The 21,399-nt window shown below is 40.2% G+C and overlaps 1 protein-coding gene across 7 annotated transcripts in view; it reads left to right on the top strand.

The window, feature by feature from the left end:
- Positions 1-21,399, top strand: part of STXBP5 (syntaxin binding protein 5) — a 174,179-nt gene that overhangs the window by 100,221 nt on the left and 52,559 nt on the right. For all 7 annotated transcript variants that reach the window (XM_034765460.1, XM_034765459.1, XM_034765465.1 and 4 more), the window contains exons 10-17: positions 8,411-8,565; positions 10,815-10,887; positions 12,935-13,082; positions 13,166-13,233; positions 14,948-14,988; positions 16,032-16,252; positions 19,376-19,554; positions 20,334-20,459. In XM_034765460.1, coding sequence (XP_034621351.1) covers positions 8,411-8,565; positions 10,815-10,887; positions 12,935-13,082; positions 13,166-13,233; positions 14,948-14,988; positions 16,032-16,252; positions 19,376-19,554; positions 20,334-20,459 — 1,011 coding nt within the window. The remainder of the gene's footprint in view (positions 1-8,410; positions 8,566-10,814; positions 10,888-12,934; positions 13,083-13,165; positions 13,234-14,947; positions 14,989-16,031; positions 16,253-19,375; positions 19,555-20,333; positions 20,460-21,399) is intronic.

Genomic DNA, 21,399 nt, shown 5'->3' with positions numbered 1-21,399 from the left:
ATTTTTTCTAGCGGTACGTCAATCAGATTTCTGAAAAGCCTGGAAATGTTATACTGTATCTACAGATTCGATAACCTGGTCCTCCCTGGGACTTCACCTTAGTTTTGTCAAAGCTTATGGGGCCTCCGTCTGAGCCTTAAGCAACATGCTCCTTGCTAGATCTATCAATGAAAGTGGCTTTTTTGGTAGTCATCACTTCAGCCTGGAGCGTGGTTGAGCTGCGTGCTTTGATATCTGAACCTCCTTATACAATTTCCTTTTAAGGACAAAGTATATCTGCACCATAATCCAAGAATTCTCTCTAAAATGGTATCTAGTTTTGTATTAAGCGGTCCATTTACTTACCTACAGTTTACCTGACACAGCACTTCAACAGAGATGAACAAGGAAGAAGGGCTTTGGTGTCCTACATACACAGGACTAAACAATTTCATGTGTCAGCTCAACTATTGATGTCCATCGCAGACAGGAATAAAAGTTCTCCCACACTTTTCACAGAGAATTTCATTGTGGATAGCATCCTGTGTTTGTTTGTGTATGTTATGAACTGGCTGGCATTTTCTCATCAAGCAAAGTATCTGCACATCTGACAAGATCACAAGCAGCCTCGGTGGCGTTTCTTGCGAAAGTCCTTATCCAGGATATTTGTAGAGTGGCAGCTTGGTTTGCAGTCCACACAGTCGCATCCCATTATGCCATCACTCATAGAAACGATGCTAAATTTGGGTGAGTTGTATTCCAGTCTGTGTACACACAGACTCCGATCCTCCACTTGCTTTATGGCTTGTGAGTCACCAAGAGTAGAGTGGGCATGTGCAATCACTCAAAGAAGAAAAAGCAGTTACTGACCTGCTGTAACTGTTGTTCTTCCAGATGTGTTGCATGTGTGTCCATTCCATGACCCCTGCTCCTACTTCTCTGCAGTAGAGTTGTCCAGCAAGAAGGAGCAGAGTACATTCTGGGGCAGCTGGGTCCTTTTATATTGGGACAAAGTGCTGCGCAATAATACAGGGCACTCAAGCAGCCCCAACTGGTACTACTGCGGGAAAAATTTCTGATTCCGTAGGTTGCGCACACCAAGTGTGAAAGAAACATGTACAACACATATCAAAGAACAACAGTTACGGAACATATGATACCTTTACCAGACACCTTTTATATACATGTTATGACAACAGTGTGTTGGGGTAATGAGTGTGTCAGGCCAGACGTGTATTACAGTCGGCCCTCAGCCAGTGAGCATTTCAGGGCTTGTAAGGTGATGATAACATGTTAAGTTCTGCCCCAGAGAGAGGACGAGAAATGGAACGAATCACATGTGAGATGTTAGTCATATTACTAAATGAGTGCTATTGGATGTCTAGTTTCTATGACAATGAGCATGGCAAAAGAACCTATTTAGAATAAAACATAAAATCAGATCAGTACTGCCTGTATTAAGCACTCATCTAGCTCTTATCTTTACCAATTTCGTCCAGACACAGTGTGCGCCTATTAACTATTTTGGCCAGGTCAGATGAAATCTAGGCATAAAGCTGAATGTCATCAGCATAGTGAAAACACTGCAGCCATGTCTCCTTACTAACTGTCCCAATGGCCCCATTTAAATGTTGAACAAGACAGGAGACAAAATGAAACCCTGCAAAACTCCACACACACACTATCAGAGAGGAAGAGTTTGTCAGCACTGCCTTCTGAGAATACATTACATATAAGGAAAGGGTTTAATCATGTTGATCCACAAACTAGTCAAAATCATCTCATGATCAGCTGATAGATTTAATGATATCGGCTCCATCACCAAGAAGAGAGTTACCAATACAACTATTGCATTCTCTCTGTCCCAGACCCAGGTTGGTACAAACATTGACCATGGTTACAGAGCTCTGAGACAGCTACTTTATATTCTATTCTAGATAGGTTTTTGTACTGAGCTTATCACTGTAGTATCTAATGTGAGAGATGTTTTGCTACAATGTTTTTAATAATCTTAACCAAAAAATGGAAGATTGGGTTTACAGGGTGGTAGCAGGCTAGTCAGTGGGCCAGATTTATCAAGGGATTTAGGTGCCTAAATTTTGTGGATCCACAAAACCCCCACTTAGCTCCTCCTAACCCTATTGGTGCCCAAACTCATTCAGCATCTCCTATTGCTAAGGCCCTACCAAATTCACAGCCTTAGCAATAGGAGATGCTGAATGAGTTTGGGCACCAATAGGGTTAGGAGGAGCCCTAAATGCATCACGGACCATGAAATCTGGTCTCTTGTGTGCTTTTACCCTATACTGTAAAGATTTCACGGAGGAGACCAGCGTTTCTCACTTTGGGGGTCCTGATCCAAAAGGAAGTTGCAGAGAAGGGGTCACAAGATTATTTTAGGTGGGTTGTGGTATTACCACCCTTACTTCTGTGCTGCCTTCAGAGCTGGGTGGCTGGAGAGCATTGGCCATTGGCCAGGCACTCAGCTCTGAAGGCAGTGCGTCCCCCCACCATCAGTGCAGAAGTAAGGGTGGCAATATCATACCATGCCACCCTTACCCCTGCGCTGCTGCCTTCAGAGCTAGGTGGCTGGAGAGTAGCGGCTGCTGACTGAGGGTCCAGCTCTGGAGGCAGGAGCATGGAAATAAGGGTGGCAATACCATACCATACCATCCTTACTTCTGTGCTGCTGCTGGCAGTGGCTCTGCCTTCAGAGCTGGGTCCAGGGCCAGCAGCTGCTGCTCTCCAGCTGCCCAGCTCTGAAGACAGCGCCGCTGGCTGCAGCAGTGCAGAAGTAAGATTAGTAGAACTGCAACTCCCCCTACAATAACCTTGTGACCACCTTACAACTCCTTTTTGAGTCAGGATCCCTACAGTTACACTATGTGAAATTTCAGATTTAAATAGCTGAAATCATGAAATTTACAACTTAAAAAATCCTATGACAGGGAAATTGACCAAAATGGACCCTGAATTTGGTAGGGCCGTAGTTATTGCTGTAATGGTTTCTGCCTCTGGGCCTGTACGCTGCTGGGTCAGGCAGATGTCCAGACACTATCTCATGCCTAAGACACAGTGCAATCCTCAAACTAGGTTAAGATAGGCAGGGTAACATGTGTCTCACCTGTGTGGCCTGATCCGTTAGGCATGCTCAGAACTGGACTATAGAGGCATCCTTTCTCTGTCTCTAGCCCAATTAATATGTAATTGTTTAATACAAAATGGAATGGCTTCAGCAGGAGAGACTGAGAGACCCATATCAGAATATTCCATAGTTCAGTGGTTTGGGCACTCACTTAAGAGGTGAGAAACCCCTATTTAAATCCTTTTTCCTCATCAGGCAGAGGGGGGAGTTGAACTGAGGTCTTCCATATCCTGGGTGTGTACTCTAATCACTGGGCTAAAGGTTATAAAGGAGGCCACTTCTGTCATCTATCCCACCCTGGCAGTTTTGTGTGAAGGGAGGCAGACATCTAAGCTGTTGCAAGAACGGGATAGGTGTCTGCCTCCAAGAGAGAAGGTTCCTGGCTGTGGATCCCAAACAAAGATAGGTGCCTCCCTTCAGCTCTCACTTAAGTATCTAATTCTGGGAGAGGCACAGGATTTAAGACACACTCCTCTCCTCAGCATCTCCCTTTGACTGACCTACGCAGCATCCCACCTGGCTTGTTGGTTTTTGTGGATCCCATTTTCAGATGCCTATCTCTACTTATGCATTGTGTGTGGCACGTAGGCACCTAACCCAGGGTTTTTGGATTTCAATGATTTTTCAAAGTGTCTAAAAGTTGCATGTTGCAGTGCCTTTCTCTTTGTAGCTCCAAGCCCATGCCAAGCTATGGTTTCTTGAGCAGTGGCCATATTGAAGTAAGAGAAGCCATCAATCTGCCTTCCTTCAAGAAAGTGTTGACAATCTAGTGTGATTTATTTTTTCAAAGGGATTTATTGTATCTAGTGTTAAAACTATTGCTGATTTTGATGATGGTTGAATAAGAAAGAAAAAGTATCCCATTTCCTAGACATATTCAACTGTTTCACTCTTGCAATTTTATTGAATGAAATGTAAACTTATGCATATTTACTTAGAAAAGTGTGTGTGTGTGTGTGTGTGTGTGTAAAAATATAAAATATTGTAATATAGGTGAAAAAACACTTTCCAGTAATTCAATGGAAAGTCCATAATCTGCTTTCCCAATGGGAAGAGTAAATGTTTCCATGAAGCAGAACTAATTTCTTTGCCTTGTTCAGTCCTATAAAGAAGTTAATTAAGCAGTAGGAATTTAATTTACGTGATAGTCACACCATCTCCAGATAAGTATAAAACTGATTTATGGCTAGAATTAGATCAGGTGAGCTAACTCTGTTTCAAAAAGCTATTAATTTTTATTATAATTAATCAAACAATCATAAAAGGCAGAATCAGCAACTTGAAGAGAGCATTAGTAGATTTATTTAGTTATTGAATGTTTTTACAATACTCAAGTTTTTGTTGTGGGCCTTTATTTAAAGGGACACTGTCAACTCAAAATTTTAAAATGTCCACTTAAGAAATAGCCTACAAGTAGTTTTTGGTATATACTTCCACTTAAATCTTGCTGCCATTTTTGTATTTTATAATCATACTTTATCTTCAAAATATTTTTCTCCTGTAGCTGTGTGAAAAGCCCAAACAAGTAAAACATTGAAACTTGGCTAAACATTATACTGTCAAATACACCAAGAAAACAAATTGAGAAATAGTAAAATATTTTGTTCATCTTTTACACTATAGTTAACTTAGATGTTCATGGTAAGTTTTAAAAAAGTGTGATTTTTAAATTGTCATTTCAAATAAAAAAAAATCACAAACAATTAGAGAAATGGGTTTACCTTATATTTCTATAATTCAAGACCACTTTGCATATTTGTGTTAAAAATTAACTGTATTATTTTAAAGATGTAAATAACAAAACAACTAAATGGATTTTTAATCACCTATGTAATTGTTATAATGAAGCAATTATTGAAATTGAAATTACAGTAGTGGTGTTGCCAGTATTGGTGTTGCCAGTATTTTTATGGATTAGTATACCTAACAATGTGTTAGTGTCATTGAATTATGAATGGTTGGACAATATTCTGTCCTCGGATACAGGTGGAAAGCTTTTGCTGAAATTAAAAAGGGTTGTCAGCATTTTGAAGGAAAAAAATGTTCTCATGTTTGAAAATCCTAAATATCTGTGGTTTTACTCCCAAAATCACTCTAAAATATTTATGCATTACATTAAAAAAAAGTTAAATATTTTTATTTCCTATTTGTAACAAACTTTTTGTTGCCAGCATTGGCCTGTTCAGTAAATGCAATGTACTCTAATATTATCTCAATGTAGTGTGTATAACTTTTCCTCAAGTAATACAGTTTGTACGTTAGCTTACTATGTAGTCAATTAATCAATTTCCATTTCATTTAAAATGAAGTTCTTTGACCTTCTATCACCTACATATTAAGCACCTGATGTTCCATAATTGTATGAGAACATTGCTGTTCTATTGCCATTCTACAGAATGTAAGAGAAAAACAAGTATTTATTCCTTCTTATTAAGTTATATTGCTGTACTTTGAAATACTTTGTGAATATAAGCTAGCAACATCACCATACCACAGTAGATCTATTAGTATTTCAGGTACAGTGTCCTGCCTTTCATAGAGCCCCATATATGATACTTAGGAAGAAGGGAAACTTAAAGCACTTAGTTCCACAGTTCAAAACATGATGCCATACGGAAGGGAGAAAAATGTTTTTTTAACCAGTGGGTGGTCAGCAGTACATCATCTGGTTTGAGATTTGATTGTTGTTTATTAATTTGGGGGGACTAACTTGGCCCAGAGAGTTAAAGGTGTTAATGTGACTGTCACTGCACAACATTAAACAGTTATAAAAGGCTTTGGATATTGGAATACAGTGACGTCAGCCTGCTTAGTCCTATGGCAAACACATAGCTAAAAATTGTTTTTAATTATGTATTAAAGATACGGGGGGGGGGGAGGGAAAGCTTTTGAAAAGTAAGGTATGAAGCAAGGCTTTCATTTTCATATTATTCCTTTTAGCTGTAGAGGAAGGAAGAAAAAACCTTTTCTAACAAGTTTTTTAGATGGTATTAAATATGTTGATAACTGACCTTTTGGGATAAGAGAAGTTAGTTGAGATGGGCTGGGGCTGATGCTGTTGCTACTGTTAACGTCTGATCCCACTCCTAGAAAACAAAACAAGAGAAGCTTACACAAAAGGGGAAAGAAAAGAGCAACAAAAATTGAGCTTCCACCTCTGTGGCTGATTGAGTGAGTTGCAGCCTCACTGCTGGAGAAACACAGGCCCAGCACACATTCTGATCAGCCACTGCAAGTCCTGGCAAACTGGTACCTGCATTTGTCTGTTTTAGGGCACTGTCTTGAATTGCTGCTTTGGTCACAGGTTCACAACAGTGTTGCAAAATATACAGTCTTTACTAGCTAAGCCAGACTCTTACTAAACAGAAGACAAATGCAAAGAGATAGGAAAGAGAAGAAATAAGGTAGGGAAGGAAAATGACACAGTTGGGAAGGGGGCGGGATGGTACAGGAATCAGTCTTACATCCCAGGTGATGTTTGGGATTTAGCCAGAGCCAGTGAAGGTGGCAGTGTCCTCTGGATTCCTTTCTCTGACTTTTGGTTTCATATGGACTTCTCTCAAGATTAGGACAACAAAGGGCTAACTGCCACAGTGGATCCTGGGGTCCCAGGAGAGGGTGTGTTATGCAGCCTTGATGGTGAAGCTTGCCTGTTTTGGTTCACTCATCTCTCAGCTAACAATTGGTTAGATTTTTCTCCCCCAAAGTCTTTAAGGACCCCAAAAAGAAGTGATGGGTGGAATAGCTCATTTGCTCATTATTTTGTCCACCAATTAAGCCTAATTTCCAACACACCAATTTTGGTTAATTGATATCCGGTCCCACACTTATCTTGTTTACCAAACATCATTTTAACACCATTCTTGAGTTATATTAGTATATATTTTGTTTGGATTAATTCAGTCTTTGTATCTCATTGGTACCTATCAACATCTGTTGTTATAGGTGATTGGAACATTTTATAAATGTTTATTCGCTTTCCCACAATTAGGCTTACAATTGGGGTAGGTTTATGAGCCCCTCAGTATTACAACACTTCCTTTTTCCTAAAGTTGACTTAAAAAGAGAGGGCAGGGGAAGCTGCTGTGTTTGTGTTTTTCTATTTTTAATTTTAATAGGGTTCAAAAAAGAACTAGATAAGTTCATGGAAGATAGGTCCATCAAGGGCTATTAGCCAGGATGGGCAGGGCTGGTGTCCCTAGTCTGTTTGCCAGAAGCTGGGAATGGGCAACGGGATGGATCACTTGATGATTACATGTTCTGTTCATTCCCTCTGGGGCACCTGGCATTGTCAGAAGACAGGATACTGGGTTAGATGGACCTTTGGTCTGACCCAGTATGACCGTTCTTATGAGGAAATATTAAGAATATCAAGTCTTGTCTTTGCTGGCAAGTTAAAAAAACTGGAGTACAAGTATTCTTAGCCCCTCCCCCCCCTCGCCCCAAGCAGTGCTGGTTCTAGCAAATCAGGGGCTCCCTGCATAACTGTTGGATCAGGGTCCTGAACTACTCTGTAAGTGCTAATAAGATTCAACGTGCAACTTTCTCTCTGATTCCTAACCCAAATCCATATACTATCTTTGAGCTTTATGTGATGTGCTACAGGGCAGAAGAGATAAAGTACTCAGAATAGGTGAGTGTTTGTAGAGATTTAGGGGTACATTGGATAAAGGTTTTCTGCTAACTGGAAAGAAAGGGACATCTGTGAAGTTTATCAGGCAGGGCAGTTATAAAGGAGGAGATATCCTGTTACTTCAAAGGGCTCAAGCTATTATGACCACAGAGCTTTGTAAGCACAAAATAGTTCATACTCCAAATTGCACAATAAGGAGATTTAAGCAGTAAACATCATAGTACTATTTCAACTCATCTCTGATAGCTCTGATGTGGGATGTCCATGCAACTAGATGTTTGACAGCGCATCTGAACTGGCTCTGCCATTAACTGAGAGGACATAGACAATGTCTTTTGCAGAGAACTCTTCTCCCAAGCCTGTGTCAGGAAATTGTTATGTGGTGTTAACAAAACCAAAAAAAATGTTAGTCTCTGACATCTGACAATCCGTTCCCCTTCAGTTGCTCAGGTTGTAGCACTTAACTCTGACCTCCATCAATAGTCAAAGCTACAGACCGAGTACACACTGTGTGGATAGCTATTTCCAGTTACACTAAATGTATCTACCATTAGTTGTGTCCTCTTGAAGTCATATTATGGGGCAATGGGAAAACTGATCACTCTTTCCTTTTCAGTACCTTTCATTGTCATAAATGCCTGTTTTATTTCCAGGGAGCCTTTTATCATTCTGTCGGGAGGCTTGTCCTATGATACTGTAGGAAGAAGACCCTGTTTAACAGTCATGCATGGGAAAAGCACTGCTGTGCTAGAAATGGATTATTCTATTGTTGATTTTCTAACCCTCTGTGAAACTCCGTACCCTAATGGTAGGTTCTGTAAAGATTATACTTTTACCCATTCTCTTTGTAGCTTTACTCTGCCGGAATACTCCTTACTGCTTCTGCCCCACTATTATATCTCTGTGAGGGACAGGACTGGAACAATAACATCTGTTGTAGCTATTGTCTGTCAAGTTTTGTTTCAGCATTCTTTTAAAGGTGAAATAGGTTTCATAATAAACCCCAACATCAATTATAATGTTCTGGAAAAGAATTAGTAATTACATGTGGTTTTTCTTCTTTTAAAAAATAGTACAATTTATTAAATGTGCATGCATACAAGCATTTATAAAATACATCTATATGCATTACAATGCAAAGACAGTTATAAATAATATTAATAATGATTAGCACTTACCCAAGTCTTTTAATCTACAGTGATTGTGTAAATATTTACTAATTATTGTAACATTCCTGTGAGGTTAGTAAGTAAGTTATCCATGTATCAGAGGGGTAGCCGTGTTAGTCTGAATCTGTAAAAAGCAACAGAGGGTCCTGTGGCACCTTTGAGACTAACAGAAGTACTGGGAGCATAAGCTTTCGTGGGTAAGAACCTCACTTCTTCAGATGCAAGTCAGTGAGGAAGTGAGGTTCTTACCCATGAAAGCTTATGCTCCCAGTACTTCTGTTAGTCTCAAAGGTGCCACAGGACCCTCTGTTGCTAAGTTATCCATGTTTTATAGGCAGGAAACCTCCACCAGAGATTAAGTAGTTTACCCAAATGGACAGAGAAAGCACAATGTTTCATCTGGGATTAGAAATTGGTTTATGGTACTATGTTCTGTGCTCAGGCCATTAGAATACACCTCTTTATTGTCTATTAGAAATGCCTATTAGAAGTGTATTGTCTATTAGAAGTGTACCTATTGAAGAAATACCTTTTGTAGATCATTAGAATAGTATGTCAATACATCTAATGTATAAATTTTCAGTGTTGAAATGTTAGATATTACATCACATGCTCAGAATAGAGATCACTGTAAAAATGAGTTGTTGAATCATGTCAGCAATATATTCAAACTAATGTTTTAAATGAAAGCATTACATTATTTTTGTGCGTGTTCCAGGGCTTGCAATTGGAAAAAAAAATGAAATTTCATAAGGGAAAAAAGTTTGTGCATATCCCCACTCTAGGAAGTCACCTGTCATGTCTCAAGACCCAGAGTTATTCAAAGCAGTAAAACTTTTAGTGTATATGTCTGACATCCACAGATCTAAATGTTCTAAACCATGGTTACAAAAGACCCCAGTCACACATCCTTCTGTAGTGCCTCTTTTTCCATTAGCTAGAGCAACCACTGAATTTGCTGGTTCATTTCTATTTTCCTCATCTTGTTGTTTGCTAGTTGATTAATTACTAACAGCTATTTTTATTTATAGTTCTTACTGGATGCGGGTTTGGAGTTGTGGTAGGCTAATACTGAACTACTGTGAACTCTCAGTCATAAATTTGAGTATAGGTGTACCTCAGAGGTCCCAATGGTGGACATTGAGACACAGCAAGGTTCTGTTAAGAGTACTTTTTGTACTAGCTATATACTTGTAGCAGATGAGTATGTTCAATGTCTTGGTGGTGGGACTTGCATCTTGCTCACCCAGTCTTACCTTTAAACTTTTTGCCAAAGGCTGAAAGGATAGAGGTGCAGTTGACCATCCAGAAAGAACAAGATCTGTCCAAACAAGTATTACACACTGCTCATGTCTCCAACATTTGCTCTCCACAGAAATTCTAGTTTGCTGGCATTCGTGGCTCAGAATGTCTGGCCTACTCCAAGTTAAAATTCTGGAATTGCCTTTTAATTCTCCAGATTTTGGTACCACACTGGTGCTCCTTTCAGATGGAGAGTCCTTCAGTTCCTTTTGTAAATTAGGTCATTTACTGTTTCCTAATCTCTCACAGTGAAGATCTGCAGAAGCAATTCTGTGAGGGGAAATAAGGTTACTGTTAGTAACTGAAAATATTGCTTTTGCAGATCAAAACACATTTCTTCCCACTTCTCAGTCTTTTGAAATGGATTTAATTGAGAGGGAGAGGAAATGAAGATAGGTGGATAAGGTCTACAACCTCAATTTTGAACATAACAGATTTGTGAATACCTGTGCATGCTCTAATGGTGTTACTGCTTATGGCTAGTAAAGTGTGTGGTATGCAATCTCCTGCAATGTGAACTGCTGAGCCTATATGTTAGGAGAACTAAAATGACTAATATGTAACCTTTCTTTTTGTCTGTTTTTAGATTTTCAGGAACCATATGCTGTGGTGGTTCTTCTAGAAAAGGATTTAGTACTTATAGACCTTGCACAAAATGGGTAAGAATCTAGGGTGTATTGGAGGGTATATGGAGTGTCAACTTAATGGCAGGCCGCTGTGTATCCATTTGATGTCACCTATCAACATTCCACTTGCAAATGAAAATAATTTTTAATGAGACTTACTGGAACTATGTTTGAGATTATTGCCTTACTAAAACTCCCAAATGGACTCTTGACAAGCAAATCCTTTTTAAAGAGCATCTAATTTTCTGTTCTACATTTTGGTTTTAAGGACTAGATTTTATTTAAAAAATTTCTACTTCCATATTTTTATAATCACACAACTTCTGAGTATGGCCTACTCTCTGGCAGGTAGGTGTAACATGGCATACGTTTATAATTGAGTACCATATTGTTCTATTTCTGCCAAGTTTATTGGCTTCCAGCTAATAAGAGAGAACTTCTAGTGATTTCATTCATGCTAAGCCCATCAGGAGAAAGTTCTTTAATGCTAGCAGACTACTGGCTGCTAGGTGCAGAGCATCATAGTATTTTGCTAAGATTGTAAACTCTTTGTACAAGGATTGCCTTTTTGTTCTGTTTTTGTATAATGTCTAGCAAACCAGAGTCTTAGATTCTTAGATTCTAGGACTGGAAGGGACCTAGAGAGGTCATCGAGTCCAGTTCCCTGCCCTCAAGAGATTCGGAGTATGGGAGGGGGCTCTGGACTGAGGCAGGGATTTGAGGTGTGGGAGGGGATACAAGTCTATGCTAGGGGTGCAGGTTCCAGGGTGGGGCCGGAAATGAGGGGTTTGGGGTGTGGGAGGGGGCTCTGGTCTGGGGCTGAGGGGTTGGGTTGTGAGGGGAAAGGAATTGAGGGCTCCGGTTGGGGCTTCAGACTCTGGGGTGGGGGTGAGGGGTTTGGGATGTAGGAGAGTGCCCCAGGCTGGGACTGAGGGGTTCAGAGGCAGGAGGGAGATATGGGCTGGGGCTGGGGGTTGGGGCACGGGAGGTGGGGGAGGGGGCAGGCTCTTGGTGGCCCTTACCTCAAACAGCTCCTGGAAGTAGCCACATGTTCTCCCTCCGGCTCCTAGGTGGAGGCGTGGCCAGGCGGCTCTGCCCACTGCCCTGTCCACAGGCCACCCCCGCAGCTCTCATTGGCCAGAGTTCCTGGCCAATGGGAGCTGCAAAGCCGGCGCTTGGGATGAGGGCAGCGCACAGAACCCCCTGGCTGCCCCTACGCTAGGAGCCAGAAGGAGGACATGCCACAGTTTCCAGGAGCCATGCAGAGCCATGGCAGGCAAGGAGCCTGCCTTAGTCCTGCTGCACCACCAACCAGACTTCTAATGGCCCGATCTGCAGCGCTGACCAGAGCCACCAGGTTCCCTGGCAACCCCAATCTTAAAGTCAGCATCCTTAGTCCACACATGGAAATAATTTTCTTTATTTAGGGGAATTGATTTTTGTGTCTCTATTTATTTAGAGAAATTGGGCAAAGCTTGCTAGGTAATGAAGAGTGGAGGGTGAGTGAGGCAGTCTAAGATACCTGACTGAAAAAAGAACAAGATTTTAAAAAAGGAGAGTTGAGACTTCATACCTTCCTTCTGGAAGCATAGACCCAAGAGTCAGAAATCAACTTTTATCTGCAGAGCACAAGAACTAGAGCTCAGTAACTTACTTTTTCATTTCTGCTGCTACAGAACCATTAAGTAGTCGTCTCTACAGTGACAATTTTAAAAACTTACATGAAAAGATATTTACTATCCTTGTAAGCATCTTCATCAGCTGAGCGAGCAACCTTTGCAGAGTGCAGTAGCTGCATTTAATTGTTTTGCTCTGTAGGCACATTTATTATTTGTGGTTTATGCATAATGCTACCCAGAGTGTGCTAAATACTTTTCAGACAGACAGGAAGGCATGGTTCCTGCCCTAAGAAGCGGACAATCCAATCTGCACTATTTCTGTAACTTATTTGGCAGATAGTAAAGTTATACAAATATTTTTTAAGTAAATTGACAGGCTTCAGTTCTTCATTTATATTCTGGATTAAATTGATCACTTTTCTTTTGTTGGATTAACAATGTTTCCCTTTCCTCCAATAAAGGTATCCTATATTTGAGAATCCCTATCCTTTGAATATACATGAATCTCCTGTTACCTGTTGTGAATATTTTGCTGATTGTCCTGTGGACCTCATTCCTGCACTTTATTCAGTTGGGGCTCGACAGAAACGTCAAGGTTACAGTAAAAAGGTATGGTATAGTGTGCATATACTTATTTGATAATGCCAGTGTAAAGTGTCATTTATTTCAATCTGTTATTATTAACCTTCTAGGAATGGCCTATCAGTGGAGGCAACTGGGGTTTGGTCACTCAGAGCTACCCTGAGATCATTATTACAGGGTAAGTGATAACTAAAATAACTAGAGTGCATTTTTATAGTTCATATTCACATAACCTGTAGAAAACAAAATAATTTGTATGGGGGGGTGAATAATTAATGGAATGTATAAAAAACTCATCATACAAAAAACTACAAGTAATAGCTTTTGTATAACACACTGAAAAAATATGGTTGATATGTATCTATTACGTACACTGGGTGATGATATTCTGTCTGTGCAACGCTCTCAAAGTGTTTGGAGTTAAAACAAAGTGAAGCCAACTATATGTTGAAAAGAGAACCATAACCTCATGCAAAAGCAGGATGGGAGCAGAGTCATTGTTACCAACTTGCTTTTGTAGGAGATTCTCATCTCATTGTCACATAATTTGTAGACAATTACTAAAATACCTATATGCATATTGCATAATATAGCTAGAAACAACAGTTACTTATGCTCTTTGCAAAAAAACACACTTTTTCTTCCTGGATTCCTTCATTGTACTTTCTTGTCTCTAGTATCCATCATTGTTATAATAACAGAATCATTGAATTGTAGGGTGGAAGATGCCACATGTCATCTAGTCCGTCCCTTCATACTAAGGCAGGACCAAGCATACAGAGACCATCCCTGAGAAGTAGTTGTCTAACTTGTTCTTAAAAACCTCCAACAAGGATTCCACAACCTCCCTAGCTAACCTGATCCAGTGCATAACTATTGTTATAATTATAACTATAATATTATAATTCCAGTCAGGAAGTGTATCCACTAGAATAAGCTGCCACCTCAAACATATTGCATTTGCTTGTTGTCACTAATTCTTAAATATATTTTCCTTTGCTATTTATAACTCTTTGATAATGTTTAAACTATTTTAATTGACATCATAGGCTTTCTTGAAACACTGCTTTTAAATATATGTTCATATTTAGATAGCTGTTGAGTTCAGTAATCAAAGGATTACCAACCTGTCAGTCTTTTTCTTCTAAATGAGAATAAGTCCCAACAACTCCACTCTAAAGGAGTAGCAGGGAAAGGTCAAAAGGGGTTCTGAAAGACCAGGCAGGACAGCATTGGAAGAACGTGAGCCAGAACTAAACATTTATTGTATATTTCTTTAGCACTCAAAGGCACCAGTCAGAATTAGGAACACATTGAACTAGGCACTGCACAGAAATTCAGAAGGATGCTGTCGCTGCCTAGAAGATCTTAGTCTGTGACTTTATGCAATGTTTCTGTAGAACATGCTGGTCCCAGCATATTAGAGAGACAAGGTGGGTTAGGTAATATGTTCTCTTGGATCAACTTCTGTTGGTGAAAAAGACAAGCTTTCAAGCTTGGGTAAATAAAAGGTACTACTTCACCCACCTTGTCTCCCTATTAGTCTGTGATTGACATTTTCAGAGGGGCCTAAGCAAATTAGATGTCTGTGCCTAATCCCTATTGAACTTCAATTGATTTGGGCACGCAACTCTCTTAGAAAAATTCAGAACTCTTAAAATGTCTCAGGCTGTGTACCAGAAATTGAGGCACCTGAAATTACTAAGCACTTCTTAAAATCTTTGCCATGGTACTTACTGGTAGTGCAACAGAGTCATAATACTAATGCTAGCTCTGTGGTTTATGCTAAATCATTAATGTAATCTAGTCTAAATCTCCCCTACTTATTGCTAACCCCCTTATTTTTTTCCAGGAACATGTGTTTTTTAATTTTTTTTAATTTTATTTCATAGGCATGCTGATGGGTCAATCAAATTTTGGGATGCTTCCGCAAGTAAGTATTTTGAATAATGATCGTAACTTACTCAGACAGCAAAAGAGTTCCCTAAACTTGCATGCTTCTGTAGTATAATTGCTGGCAAGTTGTTCTCATGTTATCTGCTTCACACACTGTCAGTGCCTTATGTTAATCTTTGAATTGTAATAGACTTAACTTGGGTCTATCAATTTTTTTTAATAGTTTAGTGTTTGACTGATTTTTACTTCCCCAAAAGAAAACAAATTATTAGAGCAGGCTGGAACAAGAAATGGGAATTTTGACATTCTTAAAACCTCGGTCTTATTTTCTTGGCGTTCTCCTCTCTTGGCACATAGATAGGAGAAAGGAGAGAGGAGAAGGGCAGAAAAACAGATGAATTTTAGTGAGGTACCTCTGTGTCTATATTTTGTTCTTTCTAATGCAAAAAGTAACAAGTGTATATTTACAAAATATAAGCTCATGTTAAATAATAGCAGCTAGAAATAGTTGTTTCCCAAAGTTCTTGCTAGCAAAGCTCAGAAAAGAATTAAGTTCCTCTATAAATGCACCCAAATAATTCAGTGGTCCTAAGTTTAGAGAGTAAACTATTTCCAATACAGTTTTGAATTAGAAGAGCATTGTTGACACTAGTATGCAAAGAAGTACATACACGTATTTAGAGTCATGTTGTGTCATTGGTATTCAAGCACAGCTCAGAAGGAAGAAATTCATCCTTTATATGTTGTAGGAGTACTACATTTCCTGGTGCATGGATATCCTGTTTTGTAACTCTTCCATCTTCACCTGATTTCTTTCTAGGAGAAATTAACTGATTTTAGCCTAGATTTATGAAGTTCTAAGGACTTTTTCCTTTTTAAATGTCTAAATGTGGATATATTTTCATGAAAGAACTGAGAATGTTAACACTGTGTAACCCTGCTTCTGTGTTTCCCTCTTACTGAAAATTGTTTGGTTACCTTTGTAAAGGGAAAAAGGCACCAAAAAGGAGAAATGAATTACAGAAAGATATCTGTTTAAATTGAAAACTAACTTTGTTATATATTCTTATTTATTCCTAGTAACACTGCAAGTACTTTACAAGCTAAAAACAGCTAAAGTATTTGAAAAATCACGAAATAAGGATGACAAGCCAAACACAGATATAGTAGATGAAGATCCATATGCCATTCAGATCATCTCGTGGTGTCCAGAAAGTAGGATGCTGTGCATAGCAGGAGTTTCTGCACATGTCATTATTTATAGGTTCAGCAAACAGGAAGTGACAACAGAAGTCATTCCGGTAATAGTATCACTTTTTTTATTGTATGGATTTTGGCTGTAATAGAAATATATTGATGGTTTGGATTTTTATTATGATTCATCCTGTTGGTTAAATTCTCATACATAGGAGATGTTCAAAACTAGGAGCAGCTTTTTGCAAAAAAAAAAATTGAATAAAAGTTTTATTTCCCTATTTATATCTTTTTATAGGAGTTGAATGTGTGTCTTTAATAGGCCCAATTCAGCAAAGCACTAAAGCACCTGCTTAACGTTAACTTCATTGGCACTTAAGCATGTGCTTAAGTTCCTCTACTGGTTCCTAGTCAGGTTCCTATACCAGTTAAAGGTTTTGGTTCTAATTTTAAAAGCAATTGATGAATCAAGGCCAGGCTGCATCAAAGGTCAAATTTCAATCCGTAAACCACTGCTTTGGAGACAGAGTACTCTCAAGGGGGATCCGGCTATAGAACAGTCTTCCGAATTTCTTTGGGAAATTGTTGCAATGCCTTTCTCTTTGGGAAAGCCTCTGCACCGTAAATGACACTCGCCATTCAAACACCTCTTTTATTCCACTCTTAACCTCTCCCCCCCACACCAAAAACAAACCTACCCAAAGCAGAGTTACAACTCCATAGATGGAGAACTGCCAGAGATGCTCTGAAGGCCATTAGAGATTTTGCTATTGTTACTGATCTTACATGGATGACTTTCAGGTACTAGGGTGATGGGTGGCAGTACAAAAACTCAAAGATAGATCTAGGTGAGAGTTTTATTGAATTAATGTTATACTGTATGCCTGCATACCCATATACAAAACTGTTAAGAGATGATAAATTATTTTGAACTCTATAACAAATATGATATCATTAGTTTTTAAATTCTTTATAATGTGTCCTAAACAAAGTTTAATCACAATGCAGCTCTTCTAGTTTTAATATTATTTCTTGGGTAAAGTCTCTGAGGATTTAAACATGCTTTCTTTTATTTATCTTTTGATAGGGCTACCATATATCCGGATTTCCCCGGACATGTCCGGCTTTTCGGTCTATAAATAGCCGTCCGGGGGGATTTTTAAAAATCTAAAAATGTCCGGGATTTCCCCCTGGTCGGCTATTTATAGATAGAAAAGCGGCGGCCAAGCGCCGCTGGGCACCCAAAGCCCCTTCCCGGCTCCCCCCATCCCCTGCAGCCTTACCATGCTGTCCGGCCCGCAGCTGTCTTCCCCCTCCTTCCCTCCCCTGAACGCTCTGCCCCCTGCTCCTCCCCCTCCCCTGCTTCCTGCGAATCAGATCTTCGCGGGAAGTCTGAAAAGAAGCAGGGGCAAACGGGAGGCAGCAGCAGGTAAGCTGGGGTGGGGGTGGTGCGAGGAGGAGAGCTCCGGGGAGGCGCGGCCCTTGCCGAGTGGCTCCGGCTGCCCCAGCAGCTCCGGCACAGCTCAGGCCCCAGCACCCCCAGCCCGGACCCGGTCCGGCTCGGGCCCCAGCACCCCCGGCCCGGACCCGGCCCGGCTCGGGCCCCAGCAGTGCCAGCCGAGCACCTCCGGCCTGGCCCCAAGCCCCGCAACCCCGGCCGGAGCGCAGCCCGATTCCTGGGCTCTTTAAAGCCAGCCCTGGTCAGGGGACAGGGAGGGGGGGTTGGATGGGTTGGGAGTTTGGGGGGGGCTGTCAGGGGGGCAGGGGTGTGGAGAGGGGTCGAGGCAGGCAGGGAGCAGAGGGGGTGGGATGGGTCTGGAGTTCTGGGGGTCCTGTCGGGGGCTGGGAGCAGTTGGATAGGGCATGGGAGTCCCCGGGGGTCTGTCTGGGGGTGGGGGTGTGAATATGGGGTGAGGGTGTGGATAAGGGTCGGGGCAGTCAGGGGACAGGTAGGGCGTTCTCAGGAGGGGGCAGTCAGGGGACAAGAAGCAGGGCGGCTGAGATAAGCAGTGGGGTCCTAGGGGGCAGTTAGTGGCAGGGGTCCCAGGAGGGGGCAGTCAGGGGACAAGGAGCGGGGGGGGGTTGGAGGTTCTGAGGGGGGCAATCAGGGGGTGGGAAGTGGGAGGGAGTGGATGGGGGTGGGGCAGGGGCGGGGCTAAAGCAGGGCTCCTCCCTCCCCCCCCAGTGTCCTCTTTTTTGCTTGTGGAAATATGGTAACCCTATCTTTTGACGTTACCTGTGTATAACAATGGGTAATTAACACAAAGGTTATTTTAGCAGGTACATGCTTCTAAATGATTGTTTAAAAAGTTTTTAAACTGTTCTTCAAGATAGTATAGTTTTACAAATTACGGTAAAACTTGCTATATATCAACCTGTGTGTTAAGTTCTGGTTGATAGCTGACAAAAATATTTGGTTGAGGGGAAAAAATAGAAAAGAGGGGAAATCCACCCTCCAAAAACTGTACTAAAATGATAATAAGGCTATAATAGAGGAAAAGAACTAAGCAAGAGAAATTTGAATTAAGGGTGAAACCTGTCTAATGTTTTCTAAAGTGTAGAGATCAGCACAGTGGGAAAACTCATTATGTTGTTTTGATGTATCCAGTTCTACCCAGTGTTACTGTATGGTACAGTTCACCCTTAACTTTGAGTTCCATTCTTTTTACCTATTTCTCCTAAAAGAGATTGCAGTAACTACATAAAGAAAGTGCTGTTTCATGACTGAGAAATTTTACTGTTGACATAGTATGAGAATAACACATAGGCCCTGATTTTTAAAGGTATTTAGATGTTGCTGCGTGCTCAGTGCCCTAATGCCTAGCTGATGTAGGAGCCTAAATCTCAGTTTCATAAGGGATTTAGGCTTCTAAGTACCTAAATCCCTTTTGAAAATGAGATTTAGGCAAATCGGTTAGGCATCCTGACACTGAGTGCAGCAACACCTAAATGCCTTTAAAAATCTGAGCCTTACCCCTTATATATGTAGTATTTCATTTTTGTTCAGCAAAGAACTGCAAAAAGTGGTGATATTCTTGAACTGCTTTTCTGTACAAAAGTTGGCCTGACATATTGATCGTCCATTTGAGTTTTTATTAGCACTTTACTTAATTCACATATACGTTTCTCTGGCTTTCAAGAGGCAAATGTGGGAATCAAAGGAGAGTGGTTTTCATAGAGAAGAAAGATAGTGGATTTTATTGTTGCTTTTGCTTTGGTTTAATTTACAGATGCTTGAAGTACGGCTGTTGTATGAAATAAATGATGTAGAATCTCCAGATGGTGAGCAAGCACCAACGTTGCCAACTCCAGGCACAGGTTCCAATCCTCAGTCCATTGCCCCCCAGTCACATCCATCTACAAGCAGCAGCTCATCTGATGGGCTCCGTGATAATGTTCCATGTTTAAAGTAAGTGTAAGAATATGGAAAGTTTATGGTGCACTTTTGTTTATAATGTTGTATCTTCTTATTTTCATTGATCATAACCTTGACAAGACTATGCTGACATAAACTCCCAGCAGGGGGGTTGAGGAACCCTAAAGTAGGGGAGAAAAGAGAGAATGGAGGGCACACACAGAGCCCGTGTCTTGTGGAGAAATGGGGGACCCTTGAATGGGACGGTATTCAAAACCTCTGGTGCAACTAATTCTCGATATTTGTTCCAGGCAAGCTATCTGTCTAAAAATCCACTTTCTCACCTTGCACTCTTGTACCCTTCTGTCATACCAGCAACCTTAGCCTGAAAGCCCCTGCCTACCTCAGTTAACCGTACTTACACACCATATTCAAATCCCTCTTCAATATAAACTTCTTCCATTAAAGCTACAATTCCTAATTCTCCCCTCTTAGAAACACAGAATCTGTGACACGTTTTCTTTATTAAAGTCATCATATGATACTAGTGCTGTTAACCCTTGTCCTGCACTGTCCCATCCCTCGGTTTTTAGAATCATTACTCAGGTTGTTTTAAGTAGTAAATCTAAGTATCATCACAAATAATGGGAACTAAGGTGAAATGAACACTTTTGGTGCATTATTCTTATTTATTTATATTGTGTGTATTCATTTGGTAGATTGTAAAATTCAATAATTCTCAGTCTCCCTGTCTTGTACAAGTTAATTAGATCCTATTGTATCAAAGTGGAGAGATGAATATAAAGACATTATACATTATTTTTATATTGCAGAATAAAAAGCTCTCCCCTCAAACAGTCTGCAGGCTACCAGATTGAACTAGTTATTCAGCTGGTATGGGTGAGTGGAGAACCTCCGCAGCAGATAACCAGTTTGGCAGTGAACTCCGCCTATGGTCTGTAAGTATATTCTGTACTTTTTACTAGTTTTCTAATAAATGTCACTAGAGTGGCTGTCATTTAAAAAGTCAACATTTCTTTATACCCACTATATAGGAATATTGGAGATGCTATCAATTTTCCCCTATACACCTCTACCCCAATATAACGCGACCCGATATAACACTAATTCAGATATAACGCGGTAAAGCAGTGCTCCGGGGGGGGGGAGGGGCTGCGCACTCCAGCGGATCAAATCAAGTTCGATATAATGCAGTTTCACCTATAATGCGGTAAGATTTTTTGGCTCCCGAGGACAGTGTTATATCGAGGTAGAGGTGTACTTAAAATAAATAGCTGCAATATTTGTATAGTAACTGGTGATATCTTTTGGCACATTTTGACTTTTTAATGGTAACCATGGTAATCAGTCATTTAAAGTATGTTTATAAACCTGGATTTATAAACTGTTACTGAATATCCTAAACTAATCTATTTGAATTTATATTAAAAAAAAATAATAAAGCATTGATGATTCTCTGAACAGAACTTGAAAGTTATATGTACAAAAAGACATGTAAAGTTTAAATGTTTTTTAATTATATGAACAAGAAATTTCAGATTTTTTTTGTGCACCAAAAATCTTAAAATGAACAGAGTTGTATGTGAGTTTGCGTCATATATTTAAAAGAATCCTGTCTAGCTGCCTTGTTTTAGCTAAGAGCAAGTTATAAGTTCATTAAAATAGAGATTTATAATAGGAACTTTAGTCCATCTTTTCCTCATCGTAATTGTAGTGATTGTCACTAAAATAATAAAGTAAATGACCAAAAGGAATTGTATAGGCAGCAGTATTACATTTTGCATCCATTATAGTGAAGGGGACAGAGTCCCGGTGGTTGTAGGGAGACTTCTTTAAGAGAATCTTTCATTAGGCAATTTGCCCAATTATTTGGCCTAT

This window comes from Trachemys scripta, chromosome 3 (genome assembly GCF_013100865.1).
Source record: "Trachemys scripta elegans isolate TJP31775 chromosome 3, CAS_Tse_1.0, whole genome shotgun sequence".
NCBI classification, from domain to species: domain Eukaryota; kingdom Metazoa; phylum Chordata; order Testudines; family Emydidae; genus Trachemys; species Trachemys scripta.
Note: the sequence above shows the minus strand (reverse complement) of the source record. Positions and strands in the feature narration are given on the sequence as shown.